This window comes from Lagopus leucura, unplaced genomic scaffold, assembly GCF_019238085.1.
Source record: "Lagopus leucura isolate 7727_CA_CO unplaced genomic scaffold, USGS_WTPT01 Super-Scaffold_100040, whole genome shotgun sequence".
NCBI classification, from domain to species: domain Eukaryota; kingdom Metazoa; phylum Chordata; class Aves; order Galliformes; family Phasianidae; genus Lagopus; species Lagopus leucura.
The window spans coordinates 1,596,644-1,617,857 of record NW_024962289.1 but is presented as its reverse complement, the minus strand read 5'-3'; the positions used below and the strand labels follow the sequence as shown (position 1 = coordinate 1,617,857).

The following is a 21,214-nucleotide window of genomic DNA, read 5'->3' as shown; positions in this document are numbered from 1 at the left end:
GGGGGGGGCTGAGGGATGGATGTCGAGGGGCTGTCGGGCGACCCTAAAGACGAAGTGAGGCTGGAGGATCCCCGGCGCCACCCGCATCCGCCCCCACCGCCCCAGCTGTGCGGGGCAGAGGTGGGTGAGGCGCTGCCCCGGCTCTTTTGTTTGGAGCGGACTCGCCCCGTCTCTATCTGTTAGCGCAGGATCGTACGGGACGCTTTTCTCTGCTGCTTTTTCCGAGTTGGTTTACTCGCTTTTTCAGCTGAAAACACGGCTGTGACGCAGCGAAAAGTTTGTGAATCCCCGGGCACCGGCCCTTGTGTGGATTCCCAGATTTTGGATACGAGCACAGCCTCAAAGTAGCCGCGAAGTGGATAATGAACCCAAGTTTCAAAAATATCCTTAGCGGGAGCTGCCTTAGAAAGCTTTGCGTTTATCGCGTGGCAGAGCTCCAACTGCCCGACGGCACTGAGCGGCTCGGTGCCGGGGGTCCCCTTGCAGCCCGTGTTTGGAGGGATGGATGGATGGATGCCTTCTCCTGGGTGCCCGCTGGCTTTCCAGGGAAGGGAGGAGAACAGAAGCAAGCGGGAAGTGTGCTGCTGCCTATCTGTGGTTCCAGATAGGCTTTGGGGATGTCTCTGCTGCAGCCATTGAGAGGGTGGTTCGGGGGAGCTCGTCTCAAAAGCAAAGCTTTGGAAAAGCGGCAACGTCCCCGCACTCAGCGTCCTGGCAGTGCCCCAAACTCAGCTCTGTGCAGCGGTTTTTAGAAGGGGGAAAAAAAAAAAATAGTAGAGATCTGGGGGCTGTGATGAAAGCTTATCCAGCGGCCGTGTGTGCTGCTATAGGCTGAGAGAACTTCACCGCCTCCTGGTGAACTCATTCTTGCATTCTGCGAAGGAGCAAAGTATTGTTTTTCCTGCTGGGAAGCCGAAAGCCCCTCGGTTCCTCTTCCAGGTCGGGCAGGAAACGGGTGGCAGGGCTGGGGGCTCGGTGGGCTGTCCTGGGCTCTGCAGTGCCGTCACCCCGAGCTGCAGCCCCCATCTGTGTCCCCTCTGTGCAGCCCCTGGGCTCCCTTCTGCAGCCGGAGCAGGGGTGGAGGGTGAGCGGGAGGCCGAGGGAAGCCACATCCTGCAGCAGGGCTGGGGCAAAGGGAATTGGGGCATGGAGCAGCCCCAACACGCTGTGGGTTTGTGGAACTGGGCTCACAGGTGAGTCTATGAGTGCCCTTCAGGGGCTTGGGAGCTTCCCCAGTGCTGGTTTGGTCACAGCCTGCCTCCGTGGCGTTTAAATCCCTGAGGAATGAGAAACCCCAGGGAGCCCTGAGGCTGCTTGCTCTGGGCTGTACGTGTTCTTCAGTGGCACTGTGGTGCTCTTCCTCAGCCCCTGAGGCTGTGTGCTCCCTTCCCTATGGAGAGGTTTCGAGAGCCTTGCCCTTCAGCGGGGATCCAGGCTGTGTTTCTCAATTTAATTAGTACTCTGGGTTGCACAGCAGCTTCCCAAGAGCAGGGCAATTAGTTTTTGGCCTGTAGGGCTGTAGATGCAGTATTTGTGTCTGCCAGGTATCGTAACCTTGGCCAATCAGCCAAAAGTACCATGCGGCAGCAACACTGGATTGCTGGCAGCCAGAACCCTCTGTGCTCCTGAACCACCTTGTCCTGAACACCTTGTCCTTGCCTGCTTTTCTCCCAGCATCTCTGCCCCACAGGTGCCTGTGGCTGTTAGATTACAGCAGGCAGTGGTTTAGGGGAGCTGGGCTGTGGGCTGGAGCTGTTACCCTCAGCTCTATGAAGGGTGCAGGGGCCCTTTTTGGAGTAGGAAGGGCTCACAGACATTCAGCTGTAGCTCAGCTTCCAAATCAAAGCAATGTATGAACAGGGAACATAGCACAGCAGGCTGTGTCCTGCACCTGATGGAGATGGCCACATCCGGGCACCTACATGCTCACCAGGTTCCTCAGCACAGGAATTGAAGCTGTTTCTTTGCCTGGCAAGAGTTTCCTTGCTTTATCTGGAGGAGAGCAGCACGAGGTCTTGCAGTTTGCCAGTGTTTGCAGAACGTCGCCGTTGTGGGTTTATGGATTTTGGCAGATCTTCAGCAGCATTGCCAGTTCAATTCTGCCTGAACCCTGTCCCTGTGAGCAGTGGGAATGAGGACCTGCAGCAGTCAATTGTCTGGGCTGTGGCACACCGTGTGTGGTGTGTGAATGTTGAATGAAGCCCAAACCATCCTTATCCCTCTCGGACTGAGAGATGCTGCAATGTGGTTCTGTCTGGCTGCAGCCCTCCTGGTGGGACTGTGCAAAGGGGAGGTGCACCCTGCTCATAGCTTTTGGTTGCTGTGGTTTTCCTGCATCCCATGGTGTCCATACGGGGCTTGCTTTGTAGTTACTGGAGAGGGAGAAGAGCCCATCCCTTGTGGGGATGCTGAGACTCCTTGTGCTGGAAATGGCTCACAGCAAGCAATGCCGAGCTCTTTGCCAGTGCTGTCAGTTAACACCAAATCTGTTTCCTTGTAACAATGTTGAAACACAAAATTTCCTAGTGGATACAATCTGCTAACAGTAGTCCTGTGGGGCTGTAACTGCCAAAATCACAGGGTAGCACAGTGGGCTTGGAGGCAACTTCCATGGCTGGAGCCTGGGTAGGAGCAGCTCTGACAGCACCGGGCAGCCTGGTGGGATGGCCCTGCTGCACAGCTGCTGCCCCACTGCTAATATTAGCAGCAGAGGGACGGTCACAGCACTGTGTGGGTGATGTGCCCTGAGTGCAGTCCTGTGTGGAGCCCGGGGAGGGAATGGCTCGTGTTTCCCTGTGTGTCCCTCCTGGTCTGTGGGTTTGCATGGCGAGCTCTCGCGGGGCTGTGTGACGGATGGTGTGCGAGGCTCAATGCCTGGAAAAGGAAACGCAGAAAGCCTTTTCAGATTGTATCTCGGATCATCGCAGCCCTAGGAGTGAAACGAAGCTCCTGGACTCCAATTGTTGCGTTTCCTGGGCTGTCCCTAAAACATCATGCTGTGGCCAATCCCATCTGACCCTCCTTCATCTCTGTCTGCTCATGGCTGCGTTGCTCCTTGCAGCTCTGGGATGTGGTGGGCTAAGCTTTGCTGAGAGTTTTCTCTCTTTTCTCTTCTTCTGATCTGCATTTCTGAGCCCAGATCAGGCTGGGAGCTCCCTGCCAACCCTCCCATTTCATGCAGAGGTTCAGAAAGTACCAGTGGAAGGCAGGAGCTGTGTTGTCTCCAGCACAAGTGCTCTTTCTTGTGCCAAACGGAAAAATTGTCTCTGCCTGGATCCAGCAGCAGGGATCTGCAGTTGTGGGTTGTTTTTTTCCTGTGTATATTTAGTTCCTTGGGAATACAGAGGTTAGGAGGGAGTGGGAAAGGGGAAGCACAGGATACAGATCTCTCTGTTCACGTGAGCTGGTCTGTGGGGACAGTCTTTGGCCCATGGTAGAATGTAGGATTGAGCAGATATCAGTGTTTATAGCCATCAGGTGCAGGGAGGGCTGGGCTGTGTGTCCTTAGGGATGGGCAACCACTGCAGCACAGTGCAGAGTGTCCTTGGCTCTGTGTCATCTTCCAGTGCTGGTGTTACTGGCGAGCTCCCAGTGTGCATTTGAGAGCCATCTTGGACACAGTGTCACACTGTCCCTTCCCTTTGAAAGGTTCCCTTATGATCAGACCGTGGGTGAGTCTTTGCACCTGGGCTAGGATACAGCTTTGGCTGTGCCAGCATTATGCTGGTGCCTGGGTTCCTCCAGGTCTTGGAACTCATGCAGCATCCTCTTCCAAGTGCTCATTGCATTTGAGAGACCGTGCCTACATCTCTTGGCTAACAAATGCTCACCGCAGTGTCAGAGCACTGCTGCCTCCCTTGTCCTGCAGCCTCACAGTTGGGTGCTGCTTTCATTCCTGCTTTGTGGGGTGCTGCTCTGTGCCTTTTCCCAGGAGCCAGAGCCCAGGCAGCTCCACGAATAGCCCGTGCTGGGACTTGTCAGAAATCCAAAGGCAATAATGGAAAGCCCATAATCACTCCAGATATTCATGTTTCTAACTCTGATATTTGATATTTAAGGCAATGTCTCTAAGCAGTACCATTGCAAGGCTTGTTTCCTTTCCTGACCTCTCTCCCTGTGCCGCAGTAAACTCTGCAGTGCATCTTCCTCACTGATACAGCGGGACAGGAAGACAGCAATGATGCCAAATTGGGAGTAAGCTTGTTTGGAGACTTATGGAGCACTGGCAGCTCGCACCCATTGCTATAGCAGTGCCCCTGCTCCCTCCTTACACAAAGGCCATGGTTAGGAGCAGCCCTCGGGCAGCTAGGAGGCTTACTGCTATCCTCAACTTATTCCAAAAAGCTGCCCCAGATTGATGAGAGCTCTCGTCTGCTGGCACTGTGACTCAGGCTTTTACCATGATTGCTTTGCAAGGCTGCTGGCCAGAGCTCAGCCCTTGGGGCTCCTGGGGACATCCAGGCTGGCTATCGACTCTTTGCATGCCCCAAGGTGAGGCACTGGCTCCTGCACTGGAGTTAGGTGATGAGTTGGGGACGTCTCCATGAGTGCTGCTGTTCCTTGGCTGGCTGCAGGCGTTGGCCAGCACTCAGAGCTGATCCGTGTTGAGACGTTCTCTTTCCATAGAATCATTCAGGCTGGAAAAGACCACTAAGATCACTAAGTCCAAACCCAACCCACCCCCACCGTGCCCCACTGACTGTGTCCCCCAGTGCCACATGTCTGTGGTTCTGGAACACCTCCAGGGATGGTGACCCCACCACCTCCATGGGCAGCTGTGCCAATGCCTCCCCGCTCTTTCTGAGTGGAAATTTTTTCCTAGTATCCACACTGTGCAACCGTCCTCCCACTGCAGGAGGTGGCAGTTGTGTGACACACAGGGCACTGCCCACACAGATGACCCCCTCCTCTCACCACTTCTACTCATTTATCTCAGTTTTGTTCTCAGTACCAGCATGTTGCAACTCCACCCATCATATTATCAAGCTGAGATTGAATCACTTAATGATTGAATCACTTTTATCACCCAATCCCCTGCCACCGAGGCTCTTCACCCGCCAGAGTCGCTCTGACATCCATTTGAGTGCCTGGAGCTGGGACCTGTGACTCATCTCTGGAGGTGTCTGGCCCAGCAGCTCAGTGCTATAGTTTCCTAAACCCAGCTGTGCAGGGCTCATGCTTGCTCTTAACCCTTCATAGCTGTGGTACCCTGCAAATCAGCACTGAGGCTGATATGGGGTCTGCAAGTCCATCTGCGTCATCATTTTGCCTTCTAGGCAGTAATTGTAAAGCATTTTGGAAACATTAGTGAACTAAACCAAATCTGCTCTGTCCCCTGGGAGGCAGAGAAGATTTATTTCCTGCTTCTCTCTCCCTTTATGAAAGGAAACTGGAGCACAGACCGGAGGCAAAAGCTGTGCAGAGAGCAGTTCACAGCCAGTAATGCAGCCTGTGGGGTACGGGGTACACCCTGTGCTGCATGGGGTTGTCTGTATGGACACACAATGAATATAAGGGATGTAAAATATACTGGTGTGATCTGGAAGCGTTTTGCTGAGAGTTAGTGGTTATATAAGCCAAAGTGTAGCAGAGAATCAAAGCTAAAACCTTTCTAGAGCTCCATTATAGGGACTGGAAATCTGAGATTTTGACTTAATCTGTGCGTGGATATTATTTTTTTTTTTCTATTCTTGCTTCCAACTTTGCAGTTGTGCTCCCATTGCTGCTGGATGGCTGGGTTTGCTGCATCGGTCTGAGGCTCTCTTTGTAATCTGCTGAATAGGAGCAAAATGCTGCTTGAACGGCTTTGCTCATGTCAGAGCTCTGACTTGCATTTAGCCACAAATTTCCTCCATAATTCAGCTCTTGTTAGGGGTTGCACAGTTCATAAAGCACTGCGTGGTGACAGCGTGGTGCCAGCATTATCCTACATGCAATCTCTGTGTCAGACCATGAAATCTATTAAAGAGCTTCTTACTGATGCTCTTGTGAAGTTGGAAAAAGGAACTGCATGCACACAAACCATTCACAACAGCAGATCATCATTCCATATACATTGCACAGCTCCCTTCCCTTCTTGCTACAGGAGCTTTAGGGTTTATACACAGCATCCATGCGGCCTGTGGGTACATGAGGAATATAGTGCTTGTTCCTGCAAGCTGCAGAGTCTCATGCCTTTCATTTGCCCAGAGAAGTGGTGAACATCCCATCCCTGGAAGCACTGAAGGTCAGGCTGCACGGGGCTCCGAGCACCTGATGGAGCTGTAGATGTTGGATAGGCTGGATATGAGGATCTTAGGTTGGGTATTAGGAAAAATTCCTTCTCAGAAAGAGTGGTGATGCAGAGGGGAGGTGGGAGAGTCGTCGTCCCTGGAGGTGTTCAGGAACTGTGGAGATCTGGCATTGAGGGACGTGGTCAGTGGGCATGGTGGGGGTGGGCTGGGGTTGGGCTTGGTGATACGAGAAGTATTTCCCAAGCTTAATGATTCTGTGATTGTATGACACCCTTCATTACAGGGGGGTTGTGACTGGATGAGCTTTAAGGGTCCCTTCCAACTCAAACCATTCAATGATTCTATAGGGCATCCACCTTTGCTTTGGATGCTGGCATCCATCGGCATCAAAGATGGTGCTTTCAGGTAAGCAGCACTGCAATGCATCCACAGATGTTCCCATGGTAACCCAGGGAACCATCCGAGCTGGGGCTCAGTCTACATGGGGAACATCCTGCTGCCCAGGACAGGGCTATGGGCAGCTCTGCTGGCCCTGAACAGTTAATATGTGGGTTTCGGGGGGGGGGACTGCTGAAAGCTGACACCTGCGGCCGCTGCCTCCCCCTTTTTCCTCCCCGGGAACAGGAGGTCGCCATCTGGTAGCAGTTTAGAGAAAGTCAGCGCTCTGAAATGATACCATTGTATCGTGTGAAATGCCGGGACGACTGGCTGCCCTATTCCCATAAGGCTCTTATGTGTCTAAAAACGCAAGGAAAGCTTTCAGTGCTTAAGCAAGCAAGCAAATGTAACCCCTGGGTTACAGAAACCATGTGAGGGGCAGAGGATGTTTAATGGGAAGCAGCGAGCCCCGGGCTCACGTTGCAGAGCAGCTAGCACAGGTCCTAGAGGAACCAGCATCCCTCTCTGTTTATTTTGGTCTCCTCCAGAGCTCTGTGCATAGAGGTTTCCTTGTGTAAAGCATCCCCTCGCCTGTTACTTGGGGTGTTCTGTTTAAAAGGAAGAGGGAAGAAAGAAGGAGCAGATGTTGCTCTGCTGGCTGCCCCTTCCCACGTGCTGCCTGGAGCTGTGTCATTTCTGGTTCCCAGTGCCTGTAGGGACATGAGGAGCTTATGGGCAGGAGCTGTGCAGCCCGTTGTGTCCCTTGGGAGCCCTGTGTCCAGGATCTTTCCCCCTGGAGAAGAATTAAAGATGTGTCTGTGCCTCCTTGGGAACATCTTGGCTGCTGCATGCGCTGCTGGGACTTGACCCAGACCTCTGTCCTAGTCTGCAAGATCCCCAAAGAGCAGCTCTGACCGCTGGTGCCTGACCACAGCGTGACCGGGAGGGCACAGTGTGAGCATCCCCAGTGCTGCAGCACAGTGCACAGACTGACAGACAAGCACTTTGCTGCTTCCGTGACCCTGAGCTTGCTCAAGGAGTGCTCAAGCCCAGGGCGAGGGTGTGAGTTTGGGTATTTCTTGCCCATGAGCATCCCAGCAGCAGGTCGAGGCGCTGCTCAGGGCTGGGACGTGGCCGTGCTTTTCCAGAAAGGAGCTTTGAGTGAGGAGAAAGCGCAGGCAGCAAAAGGAAATCCTGACTTTGGAAATACAGATTTGCTTTCTTACATGTGTCAAAACATTTTCTGAGGATAAAATTACTTTCCAAAGCACTGAAGGCCTCTGCACATGCATGTGTTGGCATTCGCTTTGGTAAAGACTTGGCGGCTGAGTTTGGGGCCAGGGACACAGAGCTTCTGCAGTTGCCAGCAGAGCCCCACAGCAGGTGCTGCCCACACCACCCCGCATGCAAGGATTAGTGCTGGGGCTGCTTGGATCTGAGCTGCCAGCTGTCCCTGTAGCACGCTGCTTCCTCACAAAGGGGTTGGCAGCAAGTGCTTTGCAACCAGGGCATGGGGTCATGGGTAGGGTTGGGTTTGCATCCAAAAGGAATGATAAAATCATAGAATGGCCTGGATTGAAAAGGTCCACAGTGCTCATCCAGTTCCAACCCCCTGCTATGTGCAGGGTCACCAGCTACCAGACCAGGCTGCCCAGAGCCACATCCAGCCTGGCCTTGAATGCCTCCAGGGATGAGGCATCCACAACCTCATTGGGCAACCTATTCCAGTGCGTTACCACCCTCCGTGTGAGAAACTTCCTCCTAAGGTCTCAGGCACCTCATTTTAGGGGATTTTTGGCTCGTGGAGCTGCTGCCTTCCAGTGGATTGAGTCATGAGTTGCCTGAATTGGGTTGGAATTGGTTAAAAGGAAATGCGTGGAAATGGCAACACCTCTGTGTGTGTACTCCCCGCAGTGCAGGCACCCCGAGAGGAAGAGGAGGAAGGGCGATGCTGTGCGCTGACTGCTTCCACCTCCGCTGCCTCCAGCACCAGCTGGCAGGAGGATGGTGGGGCTGGGGAGACCCTGCAAGCACCAAAAGTCCCCTGGAAGGTGCCTTAGCAGGGACGGGCCCCTGCAGTCCAGCTCCCTGCTCTGCCCCGGCTGTGGGGATGTGGCAATGGAGCCTCAGAGAGATCTGGGCACTGCCAACGGGCCCCAGCACTGCACGGTGCTGGCCTTGGGCTCCTGTTGTTTTCGTTAATAGGCCCGTTCCATGCAGGAAGCCGGGAGGAGGGTCCTGTGGAGCAGAGGTTGTTTGCTTTCCTTTCTTAGCTCTGAGCAGGACGGGCTATTTTTAAGCTTTTCTCTTTTTTCAAGAGCTGTTTCGCTTCTTATTTCTGCATAAGGAGCAGGAGTGAGGTGATGCTGAGCAGGACAGCCCTGGCCACGCTGGGGGCTGTTGTCAGTGGAGATGGCATCCCAGAACCAGCTGTGCGTTGAGGGTCACCTGTGCTCAGAAATGGGAGCACAGCCCTCTGGGTCAGGCTGGACACAGAGCAGTGACCAAACTTGCTGGAGGTCAACCCAGGCACCAACATCCCTATGCAACCAGCAGCAGGAGATTGGATGTCCCATCCCAAGAGCTGCAGATGGGCAAGCTTTCATGCTGTCCTCAGGCAGGTCAGGGTCTCCTTTGCAGAAGGAACACCACGGGGGCCCAGGGCTCATTTTGCTCTCAGAGGTTGTCCAAGCCATTTCCAGCCCTAATGAGGAGTGGTTGCTTTCCCAGCACCCCAGTACTCCATTGCCATGCAGTGTGGGCATAGGAAATGATGTTTGATGGCTTATCATAGATTCATTAAAGTTGGAAAAGACCTCTAAGATCATCGAGTCTGACCCTAGCCCATCCCCATGTGGCCACTAACCATGTCCCTCAGTGCCACATCTCCATGGTTGTTGAACACCTCCAGGGATGGTGACTTCACTGGGCAGCCTTCTGTGACCCTAATCACAGCTTTGCAGCTCTTCCTTAGACTTTCTGAACCCTTTTTGTGTCTGGGCTTTGACCTTCTTTTCATTTCTGCAGTGGGGCCCAGAAACACTTGGAGAAAAGCCATTTCTGGGTGTTGTATGCAGCCCAGCCCTCCGATAAAGGCAGGGGATGGCTGTATTCCAGGAGCTGTGCTGAGGGCCGTGGGCAAGATTGCCTTGGGCTTGGGGCACTTTTAGGGGCTTGATGTCAACAGAAGAGACTGTGTTCCCCAATGACGATCACTAGTGCCATCTTTGCTTTTGGTGATAGCAAATGGACAGAAAGGAGCTGACATGGCAGAGGTGATTCACAGAGAAGCAGCTGTTTGACTTGGTAACAAGCTTTTGATACAAAAAGAAATCCCCAAAACACACGGCATAGGGACATTTCCAGAGGGGCGTTTGCAAAGAAAAGAAGATCGCCAATATTTCCTTTGCTCTCAGGTTCCTTGAGAGCATTTACTTTAACTGTCTGTTCCTGCAGACGCATCTGTCATTAGGTAATTAGGCTTCTTTATTGAAGGAAATAAAAAGGAACTGAATAGGCTGGCAGGAGGAGTGATGAGCAGGTTTTAATTGCCCACCATGGACAGAACTGTGATCACAGCCATCAGGGAGCTGGTGGTGTGTGGCTGTGCTCCATCCCCTGTCAATGTCCCCTTCCTGCAAAACTCAGCCTAGGCTGGCCTTCCACGTTTTTTGGAAGCTGGGACTGGGGAGAAGAATGTTTGAAGTGTTATTAGGGATGTGACAGAGAAAGGAAGTGGTGGAGAACTCTTCTGGTGAGCCCGGGCTTGGTGCTGGAATGCTGTGGACCTGCCAGATTAAATCTCAGCTTGGGAACTATTTAAAATTGATTCATTGTTCTTGGAGTGTGATAACTGAGAGTTAGATGCAGATCTCTGCTTCCTCCTGAATACATGGAAGTGCAGGACGAGGCATTGGCACAGGCTGCCCAGGGAGGTGGTGGAGTCACCGTCCCTGGAGGTGTTCAAGAACCATAGAAATGTGGTACTTAGGGACATGGTTTAGAGGTTGTGGTGGGGATCGGGTCAACAGTTGGACTGGGACTCTGTGCCCAGGTGTTGCTCACCAGGGAGATATAAATGAGTTGGCTGGGTGCCACCCCCCAGTGGCAGCACGGGGTTGTCGTGCTCAGCTTGCCTGCGCGTCGTGTCCCTGACACAGCCTGTCCCAGGCACACCGTTGCTCCCCAGCACTTCTCCTGCTGGAGACTGAACAGTGTTTTTGGGTATTCCCCCTGAAAAGGCAAAACAGCCCTGAGCTGCTTGTGTCAGCAGCTGTGATCACGATCTGCTGGTGAGGCTGAGCCGCAGCGGCTGCCACGTGGACGCTTCCCTGCCCTTCCCTGCCGGCAGCTGCAGCAGATGGTTCCCATTGCTGAGTACAGGAGCTGCTCTGCAGCACCCCGGTGTGTGCCAGGGGCTCTTGGCTGCAGGACAAGGGGTAACCAGGGGTGCCTGGAGGGAAGGCTGTGCTCAAGTCTCCCTGACATTTCTGGTGTCTTGTGTGATCTCAGTGTGGCTTTCAAAGACTGGAGCTCGCCCACAGTGTGCTGTTAGAGGAAAGGATGGGTGGGCTCATTGTGTTGAGTGGCGCAACCCAGCTCAGTCTTCCAGGGGAGTGTACAGTGGGGCAGGGAGCATTGCCTGGCGGATGGAGGCTGCCCTTGGTGATGCTCTGTCCCCTTTGTCAGGCTGTGGCTCGGAGCCAGCAAGCTGACACTGTTGTCCATCAGATTTCCTTGGAAAGATTCCTGGCTGTAGAATCCAGGCCTCCCAGCTTGCTCCTTCCTGCACTGGGGGGTCTCATGTTATTGTTTTTCAGCACTTTGGCTTGAATGATCTCTAAGAACTGTTTTTAAGGATATGAGCTTTTGTGACTGCCACCTTTGGTTTTTTTGCAGCGTTATTTGGGTTCTCTCTTCTGAGATTTTCACTTTCCAGATTTGGATTTGGATGGCAGCAGTCAGTGGGCAGCTGGTGTTTATCCTTTGGGTGGGAAAGGCGAAGGGAAGCGTTTGGAGTGTTTGGTACTGTACTCCACTGGGCTGGGTGCTGCTCCGGCTTTCTGGGGCTGCATTTCCTGCTTCATGTTCCAGCTTCATTTCTGGGTTTGTTGTTTCTCTGTCCCTCTGTCCCCCACGTGTTAAATGGGATTGTGAGTCCTCATGGCAGAGTGGAGGAGCGGTAATGGGGTCACATTACCGGAGGTTTCTGGAAGCGTCTCTTGAGATGCTCAGATGGATAGTAACTAAATTCTGAATTCCTCTTAATTTCTTTCAGCTCTGAAAAGATCTTTTGAGGTCGAGGAGGTAGATCAGTCTTCAAATTCCTCCACCCCACAAAGACGGACCCCGAACCCTCTCCTCAGGTCCACCGTGTCCAGCTCCACGCAGAAGTTTCAGGAACTCGGTGCCAGGAACTCGGAGCCATCTGCCAGACATGTAGACCCCACAGCCCAGCGATCCCCCAAGGCCCCTCTGAGGAGAGTGGAGCACTCTGGACCCAAACTGCCAGAGCCGGTGTCCAGAAGAACAGAAATCTCCATTGACATCTCATCCAAGCAGGTGGAGAACTCCACTTCGGGGTTGTCGAGGTTTGGCCTCAAAAGAGCAGATGTGCTGGGGCACAAAGCCCCGGAGCCAACCCCACGCAGGACTGAGATCACGCTCGGCAAACCCCAGGAGCCGGGACTGCGGCGGGCGGACGCCCCGGCATCGAAGATCCCCGAGATGCCCCAGCGCAGAGCGGAGCCGCCCAGCGCTCCCATGCCCGACGTGGCCACCAAGCGCGTGGAAATCCAGGTAGCCAAGGCTGCCGAGGTGCCAGCCCCGCTGGCACGGCAAGTAGAGAGCATGGAGCACGTGCCGGCCCCACAGCCTCCCCAGGCAGAGCCAAAGCCGCAGCCGGTGCTGATGGAGAGCCCACCAAAGAGAGAAGGTGAGTACGGCCGCACTGTGGGTTGGGAGCTTGGAGCTTCCAGCTCGAGCAGTGATGGCTTTCGGGGCTGAGCTTGCATCTTGTCTCGTGTGTCTACATACATGGCTGTTAGACTTGGTTTTATGTTGGCTGAAAGAGCTGTCAGTTGGAATGAGACGTGCTATCAAGCTTATAAGAAATAAAATGAGCAAATGCCAAAAGCTTGGGTGCCTGCGGAAGAAGACACTTCTGCCAGCACAGACCCGCCTGCCTGTGCAGCATCTCAGAAAGCCTCTGACATGCTGGAAAATGTGATGGTTGTGGAGGTGTTGTTGTGATGGGTTGTTGTTTAATGTTGTTGTTTATAGTTGTGGGGCAGAAACAGCCTCTTCATTAGCAGGAGTCAGGGTTTTTCTTTTTTCCTGCTGGTTGCTGGAGCCAAAGTCTAATAACATCATGGATCAGAGCCAGTATTAAACTGGAGCCCTGCCTTCTATTAGCTGCATCTTGTTTTCGATTAATCCCGTATTAGACATGAAAGCCAGCTTCCCTCCCCCACTGGCCGTCATTTACCCTCCTTAATGTTTTAGAGATTTTTCTCTTTTAGCCTTTAATTATGTTTCCATTCCTCATCACGTGCTTGCTCTTTCCTCTGCGGAGCTTTGATGGGGAGTAGTGCCAGGGTGAGACCCTGCGAGCTCCATGTCTGCCCTGGGGTCCGGCTCCTGTGTTCTTGGATCCCATCCCAAGCCTTGCCCTGCCATGTGCCCCAGCTCTATTGCTGCTGCATGCAGCCAGTCTCAGATTGGTCCTACCCAGAAAATGCTGCGAGGTTCAAATGGGCCCTGCTGCTGGGGTTTGGGGTTTTGGTATGTATGTGCAGTCTGGAAGCAGACAAGGTGTCCACGCTGAAGCTGATGTTAGACCTGTAAGACAGGGGTGGTTTTCTCTGACTGTGAGCATAGATGGAGAGAATGAAAGGCTCCAGTAGGCAGCAGGCTGGTGCAGCTCCATCTGGGCATGGCTGGCGATCAGCAGTGGGCTCGACCGTGGGCTCAGCGGGGGCCTCTCTACTGGGTTTTATCCCCAAAAGTAATGAGGAAGTTGCCAAGGGCTCTGTTGTGCCCTGTGCCTGACCTCACCCTGCTGAGTTTGGGCTGCTGTGAGCTCCTCAAGCTCTGAATGTCAGGCAGCTGGGCACTTTAAGAGCAGAAGAATCTGAGCTGCTCAACGCCCCAGCTGCACAGGGGGGAAAGGGAGGGCTCTCTGCATCAAAAAGGACTCCAGAAACTCAGGACAGCTGCTGGGGATGGGTTTTAGCAAAGAGCCCGGCTGTCTGGGGTCTGCCTTACAGAGCAGGACAGGCTGGTGCTGGTACAAAAGGAGCTTTCAGTCTGGGTACATCCGAAAAGAGCCAGGAAGAGAGGCTAAAGGAGCAGGAAGGGCTCTGGCTCCTTCTGCCTGCTGGTCAGCTCAGGCACACGCCCAGACCTCGTGGCCATTGCTCACCAGGCAGGGGTGGCATCTCCTCAGGGTGCCCTGCAGGTGAATGCAGGCTCATTGCTCATGTGACTCTGGCCCCAGAACAACCTCTCAGGTGAGAAACATGTTGTGCATGGCAAAGGATTGAAGTCCTGTTCCCACTCTGACCCATGGGATGCTCCCATAGCACAGACACCCTGGCACCTCATGCCTTGCAGCTCTGGCACAAGCAGCTGCACTGGGGATGTGCCAGCTGCCCCCAGCCCCATGCCAGGACACGCAGCCCCCAGCTGCTGGGCTCAGCTGTGCTCTCTTGTGCTGAACCCTGTGTCCCAGAAGAAGTGGCTGGAGGAGGGCCATCTCCCTGACCAGGCCCTGAAGGAAAGCAGTGGTTGCAACTCTGAGCTTCATTCGGGTAGAAGCAGTGGTTCTCAGTGTGAGGAGACTGCAGGAGGAGCTCTGGTGGGGCACAGGAGCAAGAAATATTTGTTCCCACCTCTGTCTGCTGCACTCTATCTCTTCCTCCCGTGCTCTCTGAGGTGCATCCCCCGTTCTCTTGCAGGGTTTAACGTTGAGTTTGGGGAGCTGATGACAGGAGGAACACAAGCAGCCCGACGTGGGGCTGGCTGTGCTCCATGCTCTGCTGGGCACAGAAACATGTTTTCAGAGGCGCGTTGGAAAATTCACAACTTTACTGTTATTGTTTGAGGGCTTGTGAATTGAGTGAGTGTTGCTTTCGATGTTGGCTTATTCATCTGGGAAAGCATGTTGTTCTTTGCATCTTGCAAGTCTGTGGTGATTGGGAGTGAAGAGCAGAGAAGTTCATGCTTTTCATGCCAGCTTTCTGTTCTGTCTCTGCTTCCCCAAGATGTGGACCTGTTTGTATCTGGGGTTCTGGGATCGCAGCAATGGGTTAAAAGGATCCTGAGTGAGAAGTGGAAGCCCTTCTGACCTGATGGTCTTTCTGGTCTCTGCCCATGGCCTCGCTGCCCACATCTCCCATTGCTGTAGCTAGAAAGGTAGATGGGGGTGGATGATGTGAGTGCTTGGAGCTGTCACCCGAAGCAGAAGCTTGACTTGTGCTACAGCCACGTCTGGATGAAGCACATCTCTGTGCTGTTGCACAGTGATGGGTAAAGCAGTCTGAAATGTGCACAGGAGTGCAGCTCTTATGGAGTTTTCTCCCCCTCTGGGACATCTGTGTGGGTGCCAGGATCCCTGAGATAGCAGCAAGCTCCCTTCTGCTGCAGGAAAAGCACAAGGACTTCAGAAGAATGAAACAATTCAACTTTTCCATTCTTTTATTTTTCTCCAGCCTGGACCCCTAAGGCAAGCTTTGTCCTTAGAACTTTATTTTTCATATAAAAGCTCCATTAGAGTTAGCTAAAAAAAAAAAAGAGAGAGAGAGAAAGAACTTTCCAATCCACAGAACTCGTGAAGGACATCTCCAAAAAACAGGGACCCACTGCAATCTGCTGGGGGCACTGCTGGGGGCACAGCCCCAGTTGTCCTGCATTGGTCATTAGGGAGCCTTGCATTTGGTGTAGATCTGTAGGGACAATGCTGAGCACAGAGGCAGGGTTCAGAGGGACCCAGGGGCCACTCGCACAGCAGCCCTGCCACAATAAAGGGGTCAGGCTTGTGCGGATCAACAGTGAGTAATCATTTCCAGCTCCCTGAGCTGCACAGCCATTTAACTGTATGAGGAGATTAAAGCTGCAGGGAAACGTTTCCTTAAAACCAGCTGACACATTTGGGCTAGATTATGAGTAGTCTTTTTTTTTTCTTCTTCTTCTTCTTCTTTTGCTGCTGTTGTTATTATTTTTAACAGGAAAAGCGCCTACAGCCTGAGATACCAAATGGAGAGGCTGAATGAGAAACACAGAGTCCAAATCCGCGTGCTCAGGGCAGGTGCCAAAAATGAGATAATCTGGAAAAATGGAGTCCTGGAGGAGCAGGGACTTGGAAGGAGAGCATGTGAGGAGCCTGCGTGCGGAGGGGATGCTTGTGTCCCATCACAGGGACGTGTGCTCACGTGCTGGGTGTCTGCATGGGGATGGCAGCAGTGCATGCCCATGTGTGAGCAGCTGGGGTAGCTCATCTGGTCTCATTTTGGGCTGTATTTGGAGGAGGAAGGAGGCTGGGTGATGTGGTTGTGCCGCACTGCTGTCCATCCTTGACCATCAGGATGTTGTTCCCAAACGTGTGGGCTGCTGTTCAGCTCAGGTCATTGCCATGCGAGACCCATTGGGGATGTAGGATTTTCTTTGGAGACAAATGGCAAACAAACGGAGAATTCACTGTCTCTCTGGAAGTCCCCGAGGGCCTGTAGGAAAAGCAGTGATCTCACCAGTGGGGGTTCATCGTGCGAAGTAGTGGATTCCCATCGGAAATAGGACTCTTCCCCCTTCCCTGCCCTGCCCTGTCTTCTTTGAAGCCGGATGAGGGTGAAACTGTGGTTGCTGAGAATCAGAGAAATCATGGCCCTTCCCCTTCTCAGCTGGCTCTGTGCACGAGGCCATGCATCCATGTGCTTACTCCCAGAAGCTTGCAGGGACTGCATAAAGGCTGAGCTTCCTGGCCTGGGAGAAAGCAACCAGGTGTGCCTGGCGACATGCTGCTGCAGTGCTGGTCCCACATCCTGGTGGGGTCTGGGCTGTGAGCCCCATGCAGGGCCCTTCCTGCTGTATCCAACCTTCTGCCGGATGTGCAGCTCTGTCTGGGAGCAGTGGGTGTCATGCACAGAGCAGACCAAGGGGTTGCTGTGTTTATCTTGTGGTATCTGTGTGTCTGGAGCCCATAGTGGTTGTGCTCTGGAACACACTCCCCGCCCTACAACTCCTTTGGCATCCTCCAGCTTTCTCACATTTGGGTTAATCATCCCACAGGCTGATAAGGCAAATAAAATCCGTTATCTTGACCAAGATAAAACAAAGAGTTTGCTTTGATCTCTTACAGTAAGGGCTGGCCGCTGGTTGTGTGGCTTCTCCCTGTTGGCTGGGGGAGGTGGTGGCAGCAGTGGCGATGAACCTTCTGCAAGGAATAGCTTTTCTTCTATGCTATTTCTAGATTGTGTCCCAGCCTGAGATGTTTCTGTTGGCCAGTGGCTGGGAGGACACCGTAAGCTGGGTACGGTGCCAGCGCTGTAAACTCTGTGAGAGGAATTGAGGAACTGAATGGAGATTATATGGAGATTACTTTGTTTGGAGAAGATCAAACACTGTCGTGTCCAAAGCAGATAACTTGACAGCAAGCCAGTTGTGTTCTCTACTCCTCCAGCAAACAAACAGAGCCGCAAACACTTTTGCATTGTCCAAGATGTTGCAATGGAGTCGAAGTGAATGTGGCTATAAATGGAAGAAGCAGCTCTTCTTGGATTGCAGCCTGTGCTCAGACTCCACTGGACCCAGTTTTTCTTCCATCTGTTACAGCTTTTAGAGGAGGGACTTGGGGAGAGGGCTGCTTTCCTTCAGGTTTGTAGGCCTTTGTTTCATTTGTCTTCTGAACAGACCTGGGAATAGAAGTTACCTGGATTTCTGTGGGGTCACGCACAGATATCTCACTTGGTTGTCTTGTTTCACCATATTGTGGCATGAAGGCAGTAGGAGAGACATATTGAAAGATGAGGCTGGACCAAAAGGACGGCTCCAGAGCATCTTACAAACAGCAGAAGTTTGCAGATGTTTATGTATCTGTGAAAAGCAAACAGTGTTAACAAGCTGTACGAGGCTGCTGTGCCAGCTCAGCAGTGACAGCACGGGGCTTTTTGCTTGCTGTCTCCTCCTTGACTTCTATTCTATTGCCTGCAGTTTCTTCTGTCGAAGCAGTGGGTTGTTCTTTGCATAGCAAAGGCAATTTGTACAGCAGGGCTCAAAAATTACTAAAACAAAGCATCTTTCAACACCTTGAAGTTCAAAGACTGTTGATTCTTTAGCACATACAAGCAGAACCTTGGATTTATGCTCTGGCTGTGCAGCCCAAGAGGCTGCGTCCAGGTTGTGTGCGAGCTGGGTGGTCCCTGCAGCCCCTGAATGTTCTCAGAGGTCTGGATGAGGCTTCCCATGGTGCAACTCCAGCACGGCCCCTGGCTTGAGTTCACAAGGGGTGCAGAAATATTTAGTGGGAGCTGAGATCCGAACTCCTTCTGCCTCTTTGTGGGTGAGAGAGAGCTGTGCAGGGAGTGCTCTCGGTGGTGCGTGTGGTTCTGTCCATACGTGCTGAGCACCCATGTTGGCAAGATGAATTTTCCCCTGGTATATTATTTCCAGAGAGAAAGTGATCGAGGAGAAATAGGGCTGTGCCCCAGTCCCTTGTTTCCAGCTGTGCTTTGCAGCCCCAGCAGACCTGCTCCCCTTGGGTCTGGTTGTTCTGCAAACCTCTTGCTGTGCACATTTACTTAAGTAAATGGCTGTCTGTGATGGTTATCTGTGGTGCTTTAACTTTTTATGAAGGCTCTGTCTTCTCCCCTTTGCTCCTCTGTTGCTGTGCACAGAGTGGGACAGACATTCCTTCCTCAAAGAGAAGTTTAATTTGGGGAGACCTCAGCCAATGGAGATTAGATGGGAATCCCAGAGGGTATGGTGCCTAGGAGGGGAGGGCTGTGATAAAAGTTAATAGTACATAAGCTCTTTAAAGCAGCTTTCTCAGTTACAGTTGTCTTACAGCTCACGGCTCTTAAATTGCTTCTTGCTGTTGTACCAAAATGGTGGCGTCCTCTGAACCCTTCTCCATAGGTCTGCTGCATGGAAATGAATTCAGGGTGGATCCCTATAACCAGCTCTTTTGAAGCTAGGAGCTTTGGCAACTCACTTCTTTCAGTAGCAGAAGTAAGTTTGGGAACTGGGAGCCTGGAAAATGTTGAGAAGATGGCTTGAGGCTGGATAGTCAAGATCCTACCTTTGCTGTTTGCTTGCTCGTCACCTTGGGTGAATCTCCACATGTTCCAGTTTCATCTTTTATAATAACAAGCAGGTGAATGTGGCAAGAGGGCTTAGATTCAGTCCTTGCAAGGAGTCCTTTCTCCATGCAACAAGTGGCATTGGGCTGAGCCCTTCTTGTGGAGGCAGGAGGAGAGCAGCTGCTCTGCACAGATTATGGGTTGGTTTTGCAGAAATCTCCTGCAGCTGTCCAGGAGGAAAGTGAGGATATCGGATGGTTTCTTTATCAAAGCCCCCTCCAGTCCACTCTACTCTTCGGTCTGCTTTCTCCTAAATTTAAATATCAGCTGGTGCTCTCCAGAAGCCCATGTGTCTAGTCATTTGTTTTCCTTTTCCCTGGATATCCTTGGGCAATAGAAAGCTGCTCAGGGCTGACGGTAAGTCCTTTGTGGTCACATCATGTCCCTGTGTAGAAACCATGCTGTCCCCCACAGCCCCAGGCTGTTTTCCTCCAGCACTCTGGAGTTATGTGACTCATTGAGGTTTGCAGCAGAAAGGAAAGTAAATTCTCAACTTGTAGCAAAAAAGCCTGGGAAAGGAACCCAGGTGCACTCAAGAAAGCTGAAAAATCAAAGCAGAAAAAAAGAATTCATGTAATTTGGAAGTGAGAAAATGAGATTTGGAAGGTAACCTTTGGAAGTGTGTAAATGGGAGGGATGAGTGCTGGCTTCTGGTTTGTGAGCACTGGGTGCAGCTGGTGCAGGCGTTGGTGAGCAGTTTGGGATGCTCTGGCCCACGTCCTCCCTTTTCCATCCTGTTCAGATAGGAAAGAGAATTGAGATTACCTTGCAGTTATCCAGATCTGCCCTGAGAAAAATGGAGTCTATCTGAGAAGCATTTCTGATAAAATATAATTGTTTAGACAAACTCTGGCTGAACTCACTTCCTCCTGCGGCCCAACGCGCTGATAAAATGGGGGTGGAAGTGGGAGACCGAGTTCAGCTGCTGCTGAGCCCTTCCTTGGGATCATCAACCCCCACCCTGAAGTCCCCGTGTGCCCCTTCTTGTGGCCTTGGAGGAGCCAAGAGGATGACTGGGACATCTGTGGGCACAGGCTGGGATGTGGCCACGGGAGAGGCAATGTGGGTGCTCATGTTGGGGTCTCCATGTTGTGGAGTGGGACGAAATGTGAGCTCTTGCCCTACTGCTGGTGTTCCTACGGGAAGCCATCCTCCCTGCCCTATTTTGGGTAGCAAATGGAAGTTAATTAGCAGCGTAGGAGCGCACGCCCTGGGGTTGGGAGGTGAAGGGTTCCTGCACAGCACCGAGGGAGCACTGGGATTTCCTCTCTGCTTCGTTGCTTCATTTCCTGGGCTGAAATGTCTTGCAGAGGCCAAGCAGGGTGGATCAGGACCTAGGGCTTCGCCCTGCCTCCACCTGGGGGAGGAGGAGGAGCAACTTTGGGGTTATCTCAGCCTCCTTGCTGGGTGGGGGCAGTGGGTCTGTGGGATGCTCGCTACCACAGTGAGCAAAACCAAAGCCATTGCTTGGGATTCACTGGTGGAACAGAGCTCGGGAAGCCTCCAGTCGTGGCTGCAGAGACAGGAGGAATGGTGCTGTGACTGTGCTGGAGAACATTGCTCTGTCCCTCAGGGCGCAGACAGGCAGAGAACATTCAGTTTGTTTTTCCTTCTCATTTTTAGACATGCAAAAGTGATTTTTCTCTTTTATTACCGCTGTTGCTGCTCTGTAGCAAAGGGCATTGGGTAGATTTCACAGGCTGAATTCTCCCTAGAAAAGCCCCTCCTCTGCTTTCACAGCTCCAGCTGCCAGGTCTGATTTTCAAACAATTTGCAGAGGCCCAAATGTTTGCGGGGCAAAGCTGTGCCTGCAGGAAATGGCCGTAGTTTCCGGCTCCAAAGTGGTGCGAGGGTTGGGACAGCATGGGGTGATGCAGGACATCCCACATCTGGAGAATGGACCTGAGGGCCATGCAGGGAAAGGTGGGCAAACTGTGCCCTGCTCCACTGGGTTTGGCTTTTGTGGGAAGAAAAACATTGGCAGAATGATGTTCCATCAGAACGTGGAAGGGTTTTGCATCAGAATGGGAAGGTGCTAATTTTTGATGAAATGTTTGCTGCTGATGTTTGCCGGTCTTCCATCCTGAAGTGAAAGGGGAAGGATGGTGGGGATCTGAGTCACCCTGGGGCTGCAGTGGGACCTCCTGCATCTGTCAGCAGAACCAAGGCTGAGTTACTGCGGTAGAGGTGGTGACTGCTTCCAGCGCAGCGATTCCCCACTTGGTGTGGCTGAGCACCATCTATCTGGCC

At 52.6% G+C, this 21,214-nt stretch overlaps 1 protein-coding gene across 4 annotated transcripts in view; it reads left to right on the top strand.

Annotated features, from left to right (window-relative positions):
• SEPTIN9 (septin 9) overlaps positions 1 to 21,214 on the top strand; it is a 95,373-nt gene that overhangs the window by 47,164 nt on the left and 26,995 nt on the right. For all 4 annotated transcript variants that reach the window (XM_042883823.1, XM_042883821.1, XM_042883822.1 and 1 more), the window contains one exon: positions 11,890 to 12,546. In XM_042883823.1, coding sequence (XP_042739757.1) covers positions 11,890 to 12,546 — 657 coding nt within the window. The remainder of the gene's footprint in view (positions 1 to 11,889; positions 12,547 to 21,214) is intronic.